This window comes from Heterodontus francisci, chromosome 1, assembly GCF_036365525.1.
Source record: "Heterodontus francisci isolate sHetFra1 chromosome 1, sHetFra1.hap1, whole genome shotgun sequence".
Lineage (NCBI taxonomy): Eukaryota > Metazoa > Chordata > Chondrichthyes > Heterodontiformes > Heterodontidae > Heterodontus > Heterodontus francisci.
The window spans coordinates 107869719-107890555 of record NC_090371.1 but is presented as its reverse complement, the minus strand read 5'-3'; the positions used below and the strand labels follow the sequence as shown (position 1 = coordinate 107890555).

Here is a 20837-nt window from a genome sequence, read left to right as displayed (position 1 = left end):
TGCCTCGCCTGCAGATTAATTGAATAACTCTACCAAGAGTTAACACATGCTGATTAGCCTCCTTCTATGCTGCATCATTCTATTGTGGTGGGAGGGCAGGTCTTCTTTAACACATGTGGAGATAACAGGTAGGATTTTCAGAAGTATTTGTATAAAGCATTTTCAGAAGCAGTAATATAGTTTTTGCAAAAAGAGCTCTACCTGTTAAGAGACTACATAAGCCACTAAAGAGATTTATAAACCAACTCTACTGGTTTATGTTTGGAAAACTCATGATTTTTGTCACAAATCTCTGGATTTCTTTTTGAGAGCTTGTCTCTTGATTTGTGAGATGGCAGAGATGGCATTACTGGATCAGGCCTTCTGTGGGAAAATTAATTAAATACAGGGCTCAGCAACAAGAATAGGTGGGGCAGCACCAGCACCTGGCTTTTCTCTTGGGATTACTGCAGGACTACAAGAGCAATAGAAGCAAGTGATAGGGCCACAGTACTGCAAGATCAGTAAAGCAGGCAGGCCAGCAAGCAAGTGATTGAATGAGTGAGGACAGCTCAGCAGCAGTACAGAAGACAACCCAGCATCCAGTTCTGCCACTAAACAGAAAGTTCTGGCAAGTGGAGCAGGTCCCATGTACAGAACCCATGTTATAGTCAAAAACAGAAGCAGGTGGTGGGGGGACAAATTAAAGCATGGATTTCTCAGGGTCTCAAGATAAGTACAACTTACTTGCCCTAAACTTACCTGTAGAAAGATGGAAAATGCAGTTACAGAGCCACCTTGTGGCAAATGTGAGGTACTGCAGATACAACTGACAAAGGGCTTCAGATCAAGTTGATTGACGGTAACAAAACATTAAATGGCTTAAATTTATATCCTCACAGCATCATATACATACAACAGATTTATGAATCTGTAGAACAACTGTAGCCAAAAATGTATTTCCAATCTAATGACTATGGACCATACCTAAATTTGGCAATATACAAACAATAAAAATATGGATTTCAAACTGATCTTCTCACCTCTGTAGATTTAATCCTATGAGGGCTGATTGGTCGCTCATCTTTATCAATTTCTACTTCTGCTAATCTTAATATATTATAAATAGTATCCCCAGTCACCTGTAAAAAAAAAATTTTACAATAACTTTCCCACCCATAATCAAAACATGTCTCATTAGATACTTATTCTGCAATGTAATGCAGATTAAATTCAGTTGTATGGACCAGGCAAAACTATGTTAGAACTCTGAATGTGATGCAAGTTAATATTAAATACAAAGCTATAACACACACAAACAGAAAATGGTTATATTTCTTTTTTAATGCACTATTGCTCTTATTATTTCAGTGAAAGCAGAAGAACTTTGCAGAACTTAACACCAGTTTGAGGATCATTGTTGGGAGCAAAGTGATAAGGGTTTTGTTGGGGGTGAGTGAGCAGTGAGAATTGGTGGAGCAGCATGGGCACTCTTAAGTGGCATTCCTCAGAAGGCAGCAGGGAAAAGTAAGCAGGTGAAAGGAACAGGATCTGCATACAGGTCGGGAATGAAGGAAAATCATACATTTCCCTTCCCCTTACAAGTTTAAAAAAAGGGTCTCCATGATAGAAAGAGAAAGATAAGCAAAAGAGAAAAAGAAAAAAAAGCTACTAAATGAACAGGTAAGAGAGCACACCCTCTAACTTACTGTAAGCAACTGCAATAAACGATTATGTAAGATTTTGCATACTTACCATCATGCCCTCCTAGCTCCATCTCCAAAGTAATTACAGGAGTAAGTCAACAATTACAGAAGAAGCAAAGTATCTGCTTTGAGTAACAGAGGCTTGCCCTGGCTCAGTTTTGAGAAAACCCTTTTGGAAAACCAGTTACAGCAATGAGAAAAGCTGCATTCCCAGTGATAACCATGAACTGATTTTAAGTTGTTTACTATGAAAATAAAAAGTATCATAACCAGTCAAACAACTTAAAAATGATATCCAGGCACAGCCAACAATGTGGCTTTTCTCATTTTAGGCCATGGGATGAAGTGAACTGGTGGTTAGGGCAGGGATGGCAGAAGGGAAAATGAAGAAAGGCCACTTCGAAGTGAAAGATGGGCCGGCTTGGAGACAGAGCACCAGAAGAGGTGCCAAGAGAATTCAGCAAGAAATTACAAGTGGGGGGTGGGGGGCAGTGGGGGAATTGGTGTTACAAGTCTGAGGTGGCTAGCTCTGGAGAACTGTGCCACCTTCCTTGGAGATGAAGTAAGGAGGGTTCAATGGCAAGTATGCAAGACTTTTAATACAGTTAAGCCCAATTAAATGAATAGAATGTTTAACAGAATAAAATCTTTGTGCACAAACCCCTTTCCTATATTTTTCAACATAGGATTGAAACTTACATTCAGTTTGAGGGAGAGAAGAGTGGGTCCAAGACCAGTATTTTAAACTTAAATAAGGGCAATTATGAGGAGATGAAAGCAGAGTTAGCTAAAGTATACTGGCAAATTAGGTTAAGGGATAGGTCAATAGAGACGCAGTGGCAGATATTTAAGGGGATATTTCAGAATACACAGGATAGATACATTCCACTGAGAAAGAAAACTTTCAAGAGGGGGACCCGCCAACTAAAACAGTTAAAGATAGTATCAAAATTAAAGAAAAAACATATAATTGCACAAAGATGGATGGCAGTTCAGAAGATTGGACAGAATATAAAAAACAGCAAAGAATGCCTAAAAGATTGATCAGGAAGGTAAAATTAGAGTATGAGAAAGCTAGTAAGAAATATAAAGACAGATAGTCAGAGTCTCTATAGATACTTAAAAAAGAGTTAACAAAGTGAACGTTGGTCCAATAGAAAGTGAGTCTGGGGAATTAGAAATGGATAATAAGGAGATGGCAGATGAATTGAACAGGTATTTTGCATGGTCTTCACTATAGAAGATACAAGTAACATCCCAGAATTAGCTGTAAGTCATGAAATGGAAGGGAGGGAGGAACTCAAGAAAATTACAATCACTAGGGAAGTGGAACTGAACAAATTGTTGGTGCTGCAGGCTGACAAGTCCCCGGGTCCTGATGGACTTCATCCTAGGGTCTTAAAAGAAGTGGCTAGTGAGACAGTTGATGCATTAGTTTCAAATTTCCAAAATTCCCTAGATTCAGGGAAGTTTCTGCTAGACTGGAAAATAGCGAATGTAACTCCTTTATTCAAAAAGGGAGACAGAAAGCAGGAAACTACAGGCGAGTTAGCTTAACATCTGTCTTAGGGGAAATGTTAGAAGCTATTATTAAAGACATTATAGCAGGGCACGTAGAAAAATGCAAGGTAATCAGGCAGAGTTAACATGGTTTTGTTAAAGGGAAATCATGTCGAACCAATTTATTGGAGTTCTTTGAGGGAGTAACATGTGCTGTGGATAAAGGGGAACCAGTGGATGTATTGTACTTAGATTTCCAGAAGACATTTGATAAGGTGCCACATCAAAGGTTATTGCAAAAAATAAAAGCTCATGGTGCAGGGGGTAACATATTGGCATGGATAGAAGATTAGCTAGCTAACAGGAAACAGAGAATAGGCAAAAATGGGTCATTTTCTGGTTGGCAAGATGTAACGAGTGGTGTGCCACAGGGATCTGTGCTGGGGCCTCAACTTTTTACAATTTATATAAATGACTTAGATGAAGGGACCGAAGGTATGGTTGCTAAATTTGCTGATGACACGAAGATAGGTAGGAAAGTAGTTTGTGAAGAGGACATAAGGAGGCGACAAAGGGATATAGATAGGTTAAGTGAGTGGGCAAAAATCTGGCAGATGGAGTATAATGTGGGAAAATGTGAAGTTGTCCATTTTGGCAGGAAGAATAAAAAAGAAGCATGTTATATAAATGGCGAGAGATTGTGGAGCTCTGAAATGCAGAGGGATTTGGGTGTCCTAGTGCATGAATCGCAGAAGATTAATATCCAGGTACAGCAAATAATTAGGAAAGCTAAAAGAATGTTATTGTTTATCGCAAGAGGAATTGAATACAAAAGTAGGGAGGTTATGCTTCAGCTATACAGGGTGAGACCACATCTAGAGTGCTGTGTACAGTATTGGTCTCCTTATTTAAGGAAGGATGTAAATGCATTGGAAACAGATCAAAGTGGGTTTACTCGACTGACACCTGGAATGGGCAGGTTGTCTTATGAGGAAAGATTGGAAAGGCTAGACTTGTATCCGCTGGAATTTAGAAGAGTAAAAGGCGACTTAATTGAAACATACAAGATGCTGAGGGGTCTTGACAGGGTGGATGTGGAAAGGAGAGAAAGTTTAAGGCAGAGAAAGAGGCCACTTGGCAAACGTTTCCCCTTGTGGGAGAATCCAGAATCAGAGGTCACTGTTCAAAAATAAGGAGTCGCCCATTTAAGACAGAGATGAGGGGAAATATTTTCTTTCAGAGGGTCGTGAGTCTTTGGAACTCTCTTCCTCAAAAGGCAGTGGAAGCAGAGTCTTTGAATATGTTTCAGGCAGAGGTAGATATATTCTTGACAAGCAAGGGGGTGAAAGGTTATCGGGGGTAGATGGTAATGTGGAGTAATCAGTTCAGCCATGAACTTATTGAATGGCGCACCAGGCTCAAGGGGCCGAGTAGCCTACTCCTGCTAATTCGTACTTTGGTACGCATGTTCGTTTGTAACAGTAGATGCCTCTATTAAATGAATAAAGCCCTTTTTGCGAAAAGATTGAGCTCTTTTTACAAGTGTCTTTGGCTAGTTGTAAACAATCACTAGTCATTAATTCAGTGATGTTTCAGAGCTTTCTTCACCTCATCAGGTGCTACTGCACAAGTGCGTTTAGTAATCCACATGTCAACCACCTCATCAGATGCCAATTCTCAGCCTTTGTCATGCTTATAATTAACTCAAGTTTTAGCAACTGTTACGACCCAGTGAGAAAGAAGTCTATGGTTCCCTCTCAGCCTTCACCGTCACAGGGTTTAATTTTAAACACACCATGTTTTTAGCTTCCCCTTGGTGAATTCTTGTTCACCGCTTTCCAATTATAAGGCAAAGAAACCAGCACAAACAGGTTTTCTTAAATTTCAACCTTCTTTAAACCTATTAAACTTAAATTCTAATTCGGTTGACGCCTACGGATACACAACACGCCCAGGCTAGCATGCATACGTGATAGACACATGCAAATAGCGACAGAAAAGAGAAGAAATAAAGTGGAAAAAGTTTGAGGCAATATCTGAAGAGTTTTTGTTACGGTACTTTGAGCTCACTGTAGAGTCCTTGATTGTAGGTAGATCTTGCTTTTTGTTGGGGCCCAGTATTCTTCTTAAACCTTGTCGCTGTAGGAGACTTTTCTCTCTTGGGGTTCAGGTGTCTTCAGTGGATTCAGAGGCTTGTGAGAAAGAGATGGGAGCAGACAGGAGAGATCTTCTCAGTCCAGGAGCAAACAGTCTTTCTGTATTCAAACTCTCTGTGGCTAGTTCAAAAGTCCCTGGAATAGCCAGTTAGTCATGTGACCAGCTAGTCTAACCAGTCCTGGATTGTATCTCCTTAGCAGTCTCTCGAGTGCTCCTCTTACACACAATACCTGGTAATCAAAGTCCATTGTGGGTTGAACGTGCCACGGAATGTCCTTCCAAGCACTGTCTGTTAATATGCAAATGTCTTTTCCAGCCTCGGTTGATCTGTTTAACAAGTCATTTCCTCGCTCCAGCAACATTTTAAAATTCATGGCAAAATTAATGTGCCTCATTGTTGGCAGGTGGGGGCCTAGTATGACACCTCCACACCCAGCGGAATGAAATGCGATTTTTAAAGAGAGCATTTCATTAAAATGGGCCGAGACAGAGAAAATATAAGATACAGGGAAAAACATGCGTCTCTCTCTTTCATTCATTCACATTCATTCATAAATCCTAAAACTTATTAAAACTGCCCCCCACCCCACCCACACCCCCTTTTTGGCATCCCAGGAAACTTTTTTTTTTGGTGAAGTTTTTCTTCAGTTTGCCCATTTCCATGACTGCCTAGGGTCTTTGAGATGGTTAGGTTTAATTGGCCCGAAGTCAGAATTTTTTTTTCTCAGGAGAGTCAGTAGTGGGCGGGTCTATCCTGAATTCTCTTTTGGTGCTTCGCTAGGTCATGCAAAGGCTTTTGCCTTTGGGGGATGAAAGTTCTCTTTGGTGCTGACTGTGGGGGAAGATTCTTTGCTAATCTCACCTTTGTCCTCCGGGATACTCCTGCCGGCAGGTATTTGTGCAGACTCTACTGCACTCAGCTGTGGCGCTTCGACTATGTGAGGCATCACTCTCATGGTTTCTCTGCACCCCCCAGAGTTCTTTTTTTGACTCTGCATGTTCCTGTAAATGCTGTTAGCAACTCTAGTGGGGTGCTTCTTATGTCTGCATTTACATAAGAGGATGTGGTGTTGAACCTTTCACATTTTTTGGGGTTGACTGACTGGACAGTAGGGGTTTTCATTCGGGATTCCTCCTGGAATTCCTTTAATCTACCCTCTTGGTCACCTTTTTTCCCCTGCTCTTTCCAAACTTTTTCCAGCCTTGTGCCAGCCTGCCCTCTTTTGTTCTCAACAGGGGTCCCTTACAGTTCACCAGTCCACTGCTGGAGGGTCCTCCTAATACCGGTACAGGACTTATGGGTTTCACTGTAGGCTGGAGTTTCCCCTCAACCTGGCACATGTGGCAACTCCTGCAGTACTCCACCACATCTTTGTGGAATTTTGGCCAGTCAAACTGCTGTCTTATGTGGGCTTTGGTCTTTTGTATACCAACATGTACAGCTACTGTAGTCTCGTGGGCCCTTCTTAATATTTCTCCCCGGTACCTCTGTGGCACCACTAACTGGTGAACTGCTGTCCACTTCTTGCTCTCAGGTCAGTGAGGAGAACTCGATTTCCACATCAGTACCTCATTCTTTAAATAGTAGCAATCAGGGACTCCTTCTGCTTCACTTTCAGACTGGGCAGCGTATGCTAACTCACGCAACACTGGGTCAGCTCGCTGAACCTCAGATGGGAAAATTTATTTAATTCACTCCCTGGGTGTTCTAACTTCCCAAAGAAAGTCTTGGACAGACAGACCTGGTGATCGGCCTGCAATGCCAATGCAGTCACCTCTGGGGGAGCTGGTTTGATCATGACCTGATCTATTACACATTCAGCGAAACTGCAGGGGTCCTTCTCCTGCCACTGGCCTGTCTCTCTGACTTCCTGCGGTCTTTCTTTCACTATTGGGAGGGCCACTACCTTCACCCCCGCCAGATCCTTACCTAGGAGCAGGTCAGCCCCATCCATAGGCAAACTAGGGCGGCACAGGGCGGCACAGTGGCGCAGTGGTTAGCACCGCAGCCTCACAGCTCCAGGGACCCGGGTTCGATTCCGGGTACTGCCTGTGTGGAGTTTGCAAGTTCTCCCTGTGTCTGCGTGGGTTTTCTCCGGGTGCTCCGGTTTCCTCCCACAAGCCAAAAGACTTGCAGGTTGATAGGTAAATTGGCCATTATAAATTGTCACTAGTATAGGTAGGTGGTAGGGAAATATAGAGACAGGTGGGGATGTTTGGTAGGAATGTGGGATTAGTGTAGGATTAGTATAAATGGGTGGTTGATGTTCGGCACAGACTCGGTGGGCCGAAGGGCCTGTTTCAGTGCTGTATCTCTAATCTAAAATCTAATCTAGGGACAGTCACTGGACCTGAAACTAGGTCGCACTCCAGGTGCACCAGGTGTACAGGTACAGGCATACACTGCCCTCCAATACCATTCACCACCATTTTGGTGTTCACTGCACTCTCTGGGGGAAAAGTCAGGCCGTTTCCCAGTAAAAAGGATCTAGTGGCCCCCTGTGTCCCTGAGAATTTTTATTTATTCATTCATGGGATGTGGGCGTCACTGGCTAAGCCAGCACTTACTGCCCATCCCTAACTACCCTTGAGAAGGTGGTGGTGAGCTGCCTTCTTGAACCGCTGCAGTCCATTTGGGGTAGGTAGACCCACAGTGCTGTTAGGAAGGGAGTTCCAGGATTTTGACCCAGCGACAGTGAAGGAACGGCAATATAGTTCCAAGTCAGGATGGTGTGTGACTTGGAGGGGAACTTGCAGGTGGTGGTGTTCCCATGCATTTGCTGCCCTTGTCCTTCTAGGTGGAAGAGGTCACAGGTTTGGAAGGTGCTGTTTAAGGAGCCTTGGTGCGTTGCTGCAGCGCATCTTGTAGATGGTACACACTGCTGCCACTGTGCGTCGGTGGTGGAGGGAGCGAATTTTTGTGGATGGGGGTGCCAATCAAGCAGGCTGCTATGTCCTGGATGGTGTCAAGCTTCTCGAGTTGGAGCTGCACCCATCCAGGCAAGTGAAGAGCATTCCATCACACTCCTGACTTGTGCCTTGTAGATGGTGGACTGGCTTTGGGGAGTCAGGAGGTGAGTTACTCGCCGCCAGATTCCCAGCCTCTGACCTGCTCTTGTAGCCACGGTATTATTTCGGCTACTCCAGTTCAGTTTCTGGACAATGGTAGCCCCGAGAAAGTTTGATTGTAGGGGGATTCAGTGATGGTAATGCCATGGAATGTCAAGAGGAGATGGTTAGATTCTCTCTTGTTGGAGTTCGTCATTGCCTGGCACTTGTGTGGCGCGAATGTTACTTGCCACTTATCGGCCCAAGCCTGGATATTTTCCAGGTCTTGTTGCATTTCTGCATAGACTGCTTCAGTATCTGAGGAGTCGCGAATGGTGCTGAACATTGTGCAATCATCAGCAAACATTCCCACTTCTAACCTTCTGATTGAAGGTCATTGATGAAGCAACTGAAGACGGTTGGGCCTAGGACACTACCCTGAGGGACTCCTGCAGCGATGTCCTGGAGCTCAGATGATTGACCTCCAACAACCATAACCATCTTTCTTTGCGCGAGGTATGACTCCAACCAGCAAATAGTTTTCCCCCCAATTCCCATTGATTTCCGTTTTGCGAGGGCTCCTTGATGCCATAGTCGGTCAAATGCTGCCTTGATATCAAGTGCAGTTACTCTCACCTCATCTCTTGAGTTCAGCTCTTTTGTCCATGTTTGAACCAAGGCTGCAATGAGGTCTGGAGCTGAGTGGCCATGGCAGAACCCAATGAGTGTCATTAAGCAGGTTATTGCTAAGCAAGTGCCTCTTGATGGCACTGTTGATTACACCTTCCATCACTTTACTGGTGATTGAGAGTAGACTGATGGAGTGGTAATTGGCCGGGTTGGAGTTGTCCTGCTTTTTGTGTACAGGACCTACCTAGGCAATTTTCCACATTGCCGGATGGATGCCAGCGTTGTAGCTGTACTGGAACAGCTTGGCAAGGGGCGCGGCAAGTTCTGGAGCACAGGTCTTCAGTACTATTGCTGGAATACTATATCAGGGCCCATAGCCTTTGCAGTATCCAATGCCTTCAGTCGTTTCTTGATAGTACGTGAAGTGAATCGAATTAGCTGAAGTCTGGCATCTGTGATGCTGGGGACTTCGGGAGCAGGCCGAGATGGATCATCAACTCAGCTCTTCTGGCTGAAGATTGCTGCAAGTGCTTCTGCCTTATCTTTCGCACTGATGTGCTGGGTTCCCCCATCATTGAGGATGGGGATATTTGTGGAGCCACCGCCTTCAGTTAGTTGTTTAATTGTCTACCACCATTCACGGCTGGATGTGGCAGGACTGCAAAGCTTAGATCTGATCCATTAGTTATGTGACCACTGAGCTCTGTCTATCATATGCTGCTGACGCAGTTTGGCACACAAGTAATCCTGGGTTGTAGCTTCACCAGGTTAACACCACATTTTTAGGTCTGCCTGTTGCTGCTCCTGGCATGCCCTCCTGCACTCTTCATTGAACCAGGATTGGCCTCCTGGCTTGATGGTAATGGTAGAGTGGGGGATATGCCGGGCCATGAGGTTACAGATTGTGGTTGAACACAATTCTGCTGCTGCTGATAGCCCACAGCTCCTCATGGATGCCCAGTTTTGCATTGCTAGATCTGTTTGAAATCTATCCCATTTAGCACAGTGGTAGTACCACACAATATGATGGAGGGTGTCCTCAATATGAAGGCGGGACTTAGTCTCCACAAGGACTTTGCGGTGGTCACTCCTACCAATACTGTCATGGACAGATGCACCTGTGGCAGGCAGATTGGTGAGGACGAAGTCAAGTATGTTTTTTCCCCTTGTTGGTTCCCTCACCACCTGCCGCTGAGTACATTCTGCGCCCTTGACACCCTCAGTGCTTCTTCCAAGTGGTGTTCAACATGGAGGACTGACTCATCAGCTGAGGGAGGGCAGTAGGTGGTAATCAGCAGGACGTTTTCTTGCCCACGTTTGACCTGATGCCATGAGACTTCATGGGATCCGGAGTCGATGTTGAGGACTCCCAGGGCAACTCCCTCCTGACTCTATACCACTGTGATGCCACCTCTGCTGGGTCTGTCCTACCAGTGGGACAGGACATACCCGGGGATGGTGATGGCAGTATCTGGGACATTGTCTGTAAGGTATGATTCCGTGATATGACTATGTCAGGCTGTTGCTTGACTAGTCTGTGGGACAGCTCTCTTAACTTTGGCACAAGCCCCCTGATGTTAGTAAGGAGGACTTTGCAGGGTCAACAGGGTCGAGTTTGCCGTTGTCGTTTCTAATGCCTAGGTTGTTCGGTGGTCCGTGCAGTTTCATTCTTTTTTATTGACTTCGTAGCGGTTAGATACAACTGAGTGGCTTGCTAGGCCAATTTAGAGGGCATGTAAGAGTCAACCACATTGTTGTGTGTCTGGAGTCACATGTAGGCCAGACCAGGTAAGGACAGCAGATTTCCTTCCCTAAAGGACATTAGCGAACCAGATAGGCTGTTACAACAATCGACAATGGTCTCATGGCCAACATTAGACTAGCGTTTAATTCTAGATTTATTAATTGAAATCAAATTCCACCTTCTGCTCTGGTGGGATTTGAACCCACGTCCCCAGAGGAATATCCTGGGTCTCTGGGTTACTAGCCCAATGACAATACCACTACGCCACCGCCTCCCTTGAGTGGGGAAAGCAAGCCCCCACCCTATGGGCTTGCTTGCCCCATTCGAGGGGTGTGGGGTTACCTTCCCTTCAGACACAAAACCCTGATAACCTTCAGGAATCCTATTGAATTTTCCTGCACTTGCAGCTGTGAGCTTCCTGGGTCTCACTCTTACTGCAGTTAAAGCCACAGATTGCTGTGATGTGCTTTCCATCAGGTTCTCTTCTTAACTGAAAGGGTGTGCCCTGATTAACCCTAGAAGTTTTCTCTTTAGTATCCAGCAGTCAGCTTTTAAATGCCCTGCTTCACTACAATGGAAGCACACAGGTCTCCGGGTCTTGTTCCTGCTCATAGCACCTCCCTTTGGCTAGAGGAGGACCCCCTGTGTCCCCCCTTTTCTTTCTCTCCCAGGACTGCTTGGGTTCCTCATCAGCTTCCCATCCTTTGTCCTTTTCTGATTTGTGGGGGTGACTAGGCAAGTTTCTCCTCTGGGAAGCAGATTTATAAATTATAAAGTAAAGCAAACTCATCGGCCACAACGGCTACTTACCGGGCTCTCTGAACCTGCTGCTCCTCTACATGTCTATTTATGGAAAGTGGGAGAAAGTTTTTTAATTCCTCTAACAAAATTACTTCCCTGAGATTCTCATAGCTGAGCTATACTTTAAGATCCCTCAGCCACTGGTCAAAAGCCAGCTGCTTACTTCTTTCAAACTCCAGATAAGTTTGATTTGCTTGCTTCTTGACGATTCTAAACCTTTAGCGAAAGGCTTCGAGCACTAATTCATATGCCCCGAGGATAGCATTTTTTGTGTGTTCATAATTTGATGAACTCTCATCTGGCAACGGGGAATAAACCTCATGGGCTTTTCCAGTTAGCTTGCTTTGTAATAAAAGAGGCCACGTCTCAGCTGGCCATTTTAGCTACCTTGCTAGTTTCTCAAAGGACACAAAAACTGTTTCTACATTCTCCTCATTGTTCGCTGTAGGAGAATTTTCTCTCTTGGGGTTCAAGTGCCTTCAGTGGATTCAGAGGCTTCTGAGAAAGAGATGGGAGCAGGCAAGAGAGATTTTCTCAGTCCAGGAGCAAACAGTCTTTCTGTGTTCAAACTCTCTGCGGCTAGTTCAAAAGACCCTGGAACAGCCAATTAGTCATGTGACCAGCTGGTCTAACCAGTCCTGGATTGTATCGCCTTAGCAGTCTCTGGAGTGTTCCTCTTACACACAATACCTGGTGATCAAGGTCCATTGTGAGTTTTATGCATCAGGGTATGGTCCTTTGTCCTTCCAAGCACTGTCTGTTAATATGTAAATGTCTTTTTCAGCCACGGCTGATCTGTTTAACAAGTCATTGCCTCACTCCAGCAACATTTTAAAGTCAATGTTCATGGCAAAATTAATGTGCCTCATTTTTGGCAGGTGGCAGCTAGCATGACATAACACACAAACCCTTTGTTCCCCATTCTACCATTTTCTGTCTTCTTCTTTCAAGTAGAGGTACAGACAAGCTAGCATCTTGTAGTGGCAGCAGCAGAGTGCCAAAAGGCAGCAGGGCGGCACAGTGGCGCAGTGGTTAGCACCGCAGCCTCACAGCTCCAGCGACCCGGGTTCAATTCTGGGTACTGCCTGTGTGGAGTTTGCAAGTTCTCCCTGTGTCTGCGTGGGTTTTCTCCGGGTGCTCAGGTTTCCTCCCACAAGCCAAAAGACTTGCTGGTTGGTAGGTAAAATGGCCATTATAAATTGCCACTAGTATAGGTAGGTGGTAGGGGAATATAGGGACAGGTGAGGATGTGATAGGAATATGGGATTAGCGTAGGATTAGTATAAATGGGTGGTTGATGGTCGGCACAGACTCGGTGGGCCGAAGGGCCTGTTTCAGTGCTGTATCTCTAAACTAAACTAAGATTTTGATGCCTTTTGGGCTGCAGTTGGGAGACAAGTTGTATTTTTTCGTGTTGAATGTGGTTCACAGTCAGGGAGGGCAAGAGGAAGTAAAAGGTTGAGCAGCAGGTGCTCAGTGTAGGAGAGAAAGGGCACGAGGAAAAAAAGTCAGCAAGTGTTTGGTGCAGTAGGAAGATGTGGAAACTTTTAATTGTATCCCTAATCTCAGATTTGGGAAAGCCAGTATTATTTAAAGTTTCTGCAGCTTGAATAACAAACGTTGCTCCAAGTTATGTAGAAGCTTTTAAAGAACCTCCCTCCATGCAGTTCAAAAGATGATTCCCAGCTATAACCAGGAACCAGCTTTTGAAGTGTGGGCAGGATTCCATATAGGGCTCCCCTTTTGAACTCCAAATACATTAAATAACAAGGAATAGCACCCTAGTATTTAAAAAGTTAGTTCCTAGTTAAAGGCCCATGTTACGGCCAGGTGAGAAAGATGTCTATGGTTCCCTTTCAGCCTTCACCTGATCTTACTGTAACAGGGTTTAATTTTAAACACACCATGTTTTTAGCTCACCCTTGGTGAATCCTTGTTCACCACTTTCCAATTATAAGGCAAAGAAGCCAGCACAAACAGGTTTTCATAGGTTTAAAGAAAAGGTTGAAATTTATTAAACTTCAACTCTAATTTGGTTAACGACTACGGATGCACGAAGCGCCCATGCTAGCATGCACATGCGATATGCACATGCAGATAGAGACAGAAAGAAAACAGAAGAAATAAAGTGGAAAGGTCAGAGGCAATATCTGAAGAGTTGTTGTTACAGTTCTTCAAGCTCACTGTAGAGTCCTTGATTGTAGGTAGATCTTGCTTTTCGTTGGAGCCCAGTATTCTTCTTAAACCTTGTTCGCTGTAGGAGACTTTTGGGGTTCATATGTCTTCAGTGGATTCAGAGGCTTGTGAGAAGGAGATGGGAGCAGACAGGAGTCAGGACTTCTCAGTCCAGGAGCAAACAGACTTTTCTGCCCAAACTGTTTGTACAAATTCAAAAAACTCAGGTAGCCCAGCAGGTTAATCATGCGACCAGCTGGTTTGACCATGTCTGTTTGTGTTTTCGGCCATCTTAGCAGTCAACCGGGAATGCAAGCTCCCCCACCTTCAACATCGGGTGATCAAAAGTCCTTTGTGGGTTGAATGCGTCAGGGAATGGCTGCTTTGTCCTTCCAAATACTGTCTGTGAATTTGCAAATGTCTTTTCCAGCCACGGCTGACCTGTTTAACAAGTCCTTTCTTCGCTCCAGTAACAGTTTAAAATCAATGTTCATGACAAAATTAATGTACCTCATTCTTATCAGGTGCATGCCTAGCATGACACCCAATACAGACTTTTGAAGTGTAGGTTGGATAAACGGAAGTATTCCTCTGTTGGCAAGCAGGAACAAAGGGGGAATGGTGCTTAAAGAGCAGTGCCAGTTACCAGGAGCAGGACCTGAGGCCCAAAAGGGCTGGGAAGATTTGCTTTCCTTTTTAATACAATACCGTGAGGCTAGTTGCTAGGAACAGGACTTGAAGCCCAATTTTGTCTAAAAATTCTTTTTCCAGCTCTGGCAATCAGAAAAATTACATTCCCAGCCATAACCAGCTTTAAGTAGTTTACTATGAAAATGAAAGCACCATAAGCACTTAAACTACTTATGCAAAAATTAGATCATAAGAGAATTAATATGATAACTACAGTTAACAACAAACCATTTGAATGTAGGTTTCCGTTCTGTGCCAGTAAAGCATAAAGGTGGGAAATGGGAAAGGGAGGTGCAGCAGCACAAAGTGGTTGGAGGAATGGAATTTGAGCACAAGAGACGGTGTTAAAATGTTTACACAGGAAGCTTATATTATGAAATATTACAGAAACATTGCAACACAGAAAGTAAGGATAGTGTGTACACAAAGTACATGCAATGCATGTATGTGCTTGTTGAAGGGTGTAATTCTTAGAGTCTTGCCTTTGGACATGTCAGAAGATAAAGCTGAAATCTAATCACAAAATTTCTTCATCCTCATAATCTAACCTTTCCAAAGATGGTATGTTTGTTATTGAGTTCATCCGCAGGAGCCAATGTAAAGAAAAACTGACTGCCATTATCATGTGGTCCAGCATTTGCCATAGCAACCAATCCTCTTCTATTAAAACGTAAACGAGAATGAAACTCATCCTGCATGGTTAAACAACAAAGAAAAAAAATTAAGTTTAATGAAAACTGTAGATTTCAAGGATCTAGTTTCCAAAAATACAAAATATGATTACAAAAGAACCCAATTGGAATTGCTTATATGAAAAAAATTCAAATAGACTGTTATGCAATTATCAATGCTTATTCAATCACAGCTCTAAGCTGCACAGCACAAAAAACACACAGATAACTTCTAAATACAAATTAAACAAATGTAGAAAATTCAGACATCCCACTCCCTCTAAGGCTCAGCAAATAAATATATATCCAATGTGTTACTGTGTCACATGGACAGTTCCCAGGTTTGAATGCCGAACTGTGCTGTGTTACTTGATGGTGGGAGCACTACAATTGGCCTCAGCGTGTATAGACTGAGAGGGGTGGGCAGCAACAATCATTCCAACTTCTATGACCCCAACCCCTTACTGAAAAGCAGATTGACGATGACAGAAATCAAATCTGTTATGATACATCTACGGTGAAACATCCTCCCTAGACTCTCACATTAAGAACAGCCATCTGAAAAAAGTAGCAAACAGGTTACAAACATTAATCAGTACCTTAAAGAGAAGTGAAAAAATTGAAAAAAGAGCTCAGACCTTAAATGGCCTCCCATATATTGATTCGCCACCTGTTCCACTTCTCGTTGGATCCCCTCCTTGAACAATAAAGCCAGGTACAACCCTGTGAAATATTGTGTTATCATAATAACCTGGTTGGAATGAAAAATAAACAAGTGTTTATAATCAAAATGGTTTATTTATAAATTAGCTGTTTTCAATAAGTTTCAAACAACTGCTTTTTAACTCTTATCTAAATGGTCACTGTAGCAGTTCTATATGGAATACCCAAAATCAACATGATCAAAACTAACAGAAAACAAAATGCAAACTAATTTTCCTTCAGCCCTTTCGTTTACAAAATCAAGTTGTTCATTTTAGACACAAAGGCAAATTACTTTCTTCAGGACAGTCAATATCTGTATGTAGGTGTACTTCTGTCAGAAATAAATCAGCCTTCAAACTAAGAAAAATAGTCATAAGAAAAATGGCCTGTCTGCATGCATTGTGGGTCTTGTGGTGTTTTTTTCCCAAAATATACTTTATTCATAAAAATTTGTTTAAAAAAAACATAACAAAACAGTTCAAACTTGACATTTCGGAAAGTACAGTAGAGATCAGATTCCTTCGATACAGAACATGAGATGCCTCACTACTCTTGCCATTTCATTTTATATGCAATGTATATTTGCGTTACACAACAAAAACATTTTTGGTGCATACAGTTCGAGGGGTTTTACATGGGTTCCAGCCACTCGGTTCACTATGGCGGGAAGGCGTACACAGTGGCCTTTCCCCACTGAGCCTTTGCAGCAGCTGCCCCAAGCTTTAGTGTGTCCCTCAGCACGTAGTCCTGGATACTCGGTTGTGGACAACTCTTTGCAATGGAAGACAAGCAAATTTTGGGCAGACCAAAGAGCATCTTTCATCGAGTTGATGGTCCTCCAGCAACAGTTGATGTTTATCTCGGTGTGCGCCCCTGGGAACAGCTCGGAGAGCACAGAGTCCTGTGTTATGGAGCTGCTCAGAATGAACCTCGACAAAAACCACTGCATCTCTTCCCGCACCTGCTTTGCATAGACACATTCCAGAAAGAGGACAATGACGGGCTCTTCCCCACCACAACCACCTTGAGGGCAGCGTGCGGAAGCGGTGAGACTCCCGGCGTGCAGGAAGGATCTGACGTGGAGGGCCCTTCTCACCACCAGCCAAGCTACATCTTGGTGCTTGTTTAAAAGTTCTGGTGATGAGGCATTCTGCCCAATGATTTTGACAGTCTGCTTGGGAAACCATCTCCTTTTTCCACAGGGCCTCGAGGGCATTCCGTGCAGACCATGCCTGATGGACTTGTGGTCAAAGGTGTTTTTCTGCACAAACTTTTCCAGGAAGGATAGGTGGGACGGCACGGTCCAACTGAATGGAGCGTTCCGTGGCAATGTGGCCAGACTCATCCTTCGCGACACCGAGGACAGATAGAACCTTAGCACATAGTGACACTTGGTGTTTGCTTACTGGGGTTCTAAACACAGCTTGATGCAGCCACACACAAAAGTGGCCATCAGGATGAGGGCGACGTTGGGTATGTTTATTCCCCCTTTAGCCAGAGGTTTGAACATCGTGTCATTACTGACACAGCCCATTTTCGATCTCCAGATAAAGTGGAAGATGGCTCAGGTGATTATGTACAGTAGTAACGTGAGCATCTCGCCCCCGATGACCAGGCTCTTAGCCGCAATGGAGAGAGAACACTGCTCCCACATGCCCAGTTTCTGTTTCACCATGGCTGCATGCTCCTTCCAGTTTCTGGCGAACGCCCCCGCCCCTCCGAACTGTATCCCCAGCACCTTCAGGTAGTCTGATCTGACGGCGAAGGGGACAAAGGATCAGTCAGCCTAGTTCCCTAAGAACATGGCCTTGCTCTTGCCGTGATTTACTTTGACTCCTGAGGCTGGTTGGAACTGGTCGCAGATGCTCATCAGCCTGCAAACAGACTGAAGATCCGAGCAGAAGATGGCGACGTCATCCATGTACATCCTCCACTGCCTGGGATTGTCACCCCACTAACGCCCACATCCATCCTGATGGACTCAGCAAAGGGTTCAATGCAGCAACCAAATAGGACAGGGGAGAGAGGTCAGCCCTATCTGACTCCAGATTTGAGCGGAAAACCTTCTGATTGATTACCCATTGATTAAAACTGCGTTACTGATGTTTGTGTGGAGCATCTGGATCCAATTGCAGATTCCCAACCCAAACCCCATTTTAGAGAGCACGTCCATCATGTAGGTGTGCAATATCCTGGCAAAAGCCTTCGCCTGATCCAAGCTGACGAGGCAGCTGTTCACCCCACTGTCCCGCATTTAGGCAATTGTATCCCTGAGCAGCGCGAGTCTATCAGAGATCTTTCGGACGGGTACAGTACAGGTCTGATCAGGGTGAATCACCAACTTCAGAGCAGACCTGACCCAATTGGCGATGACCTTGGACAGAATTTTGTAGTCCACATTAAGCAGTGAGATGGGCCGCCAAATTCTGATTTCTCCCTCTCCCCCTTCCGCTTGTAGATGAGCATGATGATGCCTTTCCTCATGGATTCTGACATGCTGTCAGCCAGATGCATGCTCTCGCACACTTCCAGCAGGTCCGGGCCGATCCAGTCTTGAATACAACCTAACCAGCAAGCCGTCGCTTCCGGGAGTTTTACTCGTCTCGAAGGACCTGACTGCCTTTGTCAACTCGTCCAGAGTCAGCAGTTTGTCCAGACTCTCCCGCGTACTAAGACCGCCGTGATAGATGACAGGAAGGACTGGGAGGCCGTGCTGTCTGTGGGCTTCACGTCGTACAGCCCAGCATAAAAGGATGGGTCTTGTGGTGTTGCTTACAATCAATTGGAGGATACATCGCTTTACATTCAAGAGAGAATTAAACAGTGTAATGTATAATTGTGTTGCTAAGGTAGAACTATATTCCTTTAAGATATAATTGCTGTGAAAAGGCATGCCCTGAGGTCAATTAGAAGATAATTACTTCCTTATAGATTGGCAGCCGGTTGTAAATTCGTCGCTCCTCCCCATGGCTAAAGAAACCTACAGGAAATATTTGTTTTTTTTCTCTTTATTTTAAGATTTCTTGGCATCAGTAACAAAATGTGGTGTCTGAAGCATGTAATATTTTTAGATGCAGAGCAGCAGGTATTCTGTAACATTTCTCATGTTAAGTCAGGGATACCATGTTTTATAAAAAGACTTGTAGTTACATAGCGCCTTTCACCATCTCAGAACATCCCAAAGTGCTCTATAGCCAATTAAGTACTTTTATTTTCTAGTCACTGTTGTAATGTAGACAGGCAATATGTGCACAGCAATGTCTCACAAACAGCAATGAAGGTTAGGTATTAGCCAGGTCACCAGTAGAACTCGCCTGTTTTTCAAAGTAATATCATGGGATCATTTATGTCCACCTAAGAGGACGTCTGTTTAACATCTCATCCGAAAGATGGCACCCCTCAGTACTGCATTGGAGCGTCAGCCTGGATCTGATGTTCAATTCCATGTCTTCTGACTAAGAGGCACAAGTGCTGCCATTGAGCCAAAGCTGACCCATGTTGACAAAAGTGTTACACTATGTAACACAGTGAATAATTCTGGTAAGGAGGAGCCATGTTCCATTAAGGCCATAAAGTATCATTGTTTTGAAGTAAACAGAGGTCCAGCTCAGACTTTATATTGACAAGGAAATCTCTCTGTTTTTAGCAATAATCAAGTTCTGTGCTACCAAGTGACTATTAGTTATCAGAATATTACATGGTAGCATTGGTAAACTGAAGAAAAGGTGAAAAAATTACTGCCTTTACCACAGAACTTCGAGAAAGCAGCTGGACTGATGGGTCCAGAGGTTTGCAAGGTATTGTACTGCATCAGGTCTCGTGCAGAAGCCAGAGCAGGTAAGTACATTATTGTATGCAATGTGCAGACAACATCCACATTACTGAAGGCATAGACAAAGAGAAAGCTACGTATGAAGAAGTTATTAAGGCACTGGAGACTTAATTTAATGTAAAGAAAAACGTAATCGTCAAGCACGCCAAATTTAATAGGCATACTCAACAGAAAGGGGAAAGCATGGATTACTTTATCAATGATTTATATAAACTCGCTGAAGAGAGGGAACATGGCAGTTCACGAGAAGAGCTGATTAGAGACAGGATTGTGGTCGGAGTAGTAGATGATGCCCTCTTGGATCATCTACAGTCGAGGGATGATCTTGCGTTAACCAAAGCGATTCAGTTGAGCAGGCAAGCAGAGGTTAGAAAATTTAATCGATTCGTTGCTCGAGGGGACAGGGAGAATCCGATCTCAAAAGTAGCAGACTCCATTGAATACATAAAGAAAGTGAAAGCAAAAACTGGTAGTCAAAGACAGAAAAGGCAGGAAGGGCATCTGGAGATAGCAGCATTTAATTGCAGTAGGTGTGGCCGAATGAGGCAACAGTGGGAAAATTGCCCAGGGAGAGAAGCGGAGTGTTTCTTATGTAAAAAGAGGGGACACTTCCAATTAGTATATCACAGTAAGAAACCAATGCTGTGAAATATAAAAGGGAAATCCAAAGAAAATAAAAAAGTTTACAAAAGTAAAGGATGTACAATGTGCTGAAATACCATTTCTAGGGGAAATCAATGGAGCAAGTGAAAATTGCTGGACGACAGAAATTCTTGTAGAAGGCCACATGACAAAGTTCAAACTGAACACTGGAGCAGCAGTTTCAGTACTGTCAGACACACACCTGTGGCTAAAGAAGATAAGCTTTAAACCTACAGGTAAAATTTGTATGGGCCTGGAGGAATCGAGTTGAAGGTAATACAAGAGTTGAAAATGATTCTGAGTTAACGGGGAAAAGCAATTCCTGAGACCTTATATATTATTAAGAATCAGAGCTGTTCACTCCCAAGCAGAAAGGCTTGTATAGACCTACAGCTAATATGTAGAGCTTAAAGGGACAAAGGAATTCCCTAAATTATTCAATGGATTGGGAAAACTTAAAACACCATACTATATCACTTTGAGAAAGGATGCAGAGCCTGTGTGTTTGTATATACCTAGGAAAGTTCCACATCCACTCCGAGAGAAAGTTAAGAAAG

At 43.9% G+C, this 20837-nt stretch overlaps 1 protein-coding gene across 2 annotated transcripts in view; it reads right to left on the bottom strand.

Annotated features, from left to right (window-relative positions):
• The window catches only part of cwc27 (CWC27 spliceosome associated cyclophilin), a 422942-nt gene that overhangs the window by 358823 nt on the left and 43282 nt on the right, over window positions 1-20837 (bottom strand). For both annotated transcript variants that reach the window (XM_068034150.1, XM_068034143.1), the window contains exons 3-5: window positions 15740-15852; window positions 14979-15122; window positions 1023-1121 (exon numbers count right to left, since the gene is read on the bottom strand). In XM_068034150.1, coding sequence (XP_067890251.1) covers window positions 1023-1121; window positions 14979-15122; window positions 15740-15852 — 356 coding nt within the window. The remainder of the gene's footprint in view (window positions 1-1022; window positions 1122-14978; window positions 15123-15739; window positions 15853-20837) is intronic.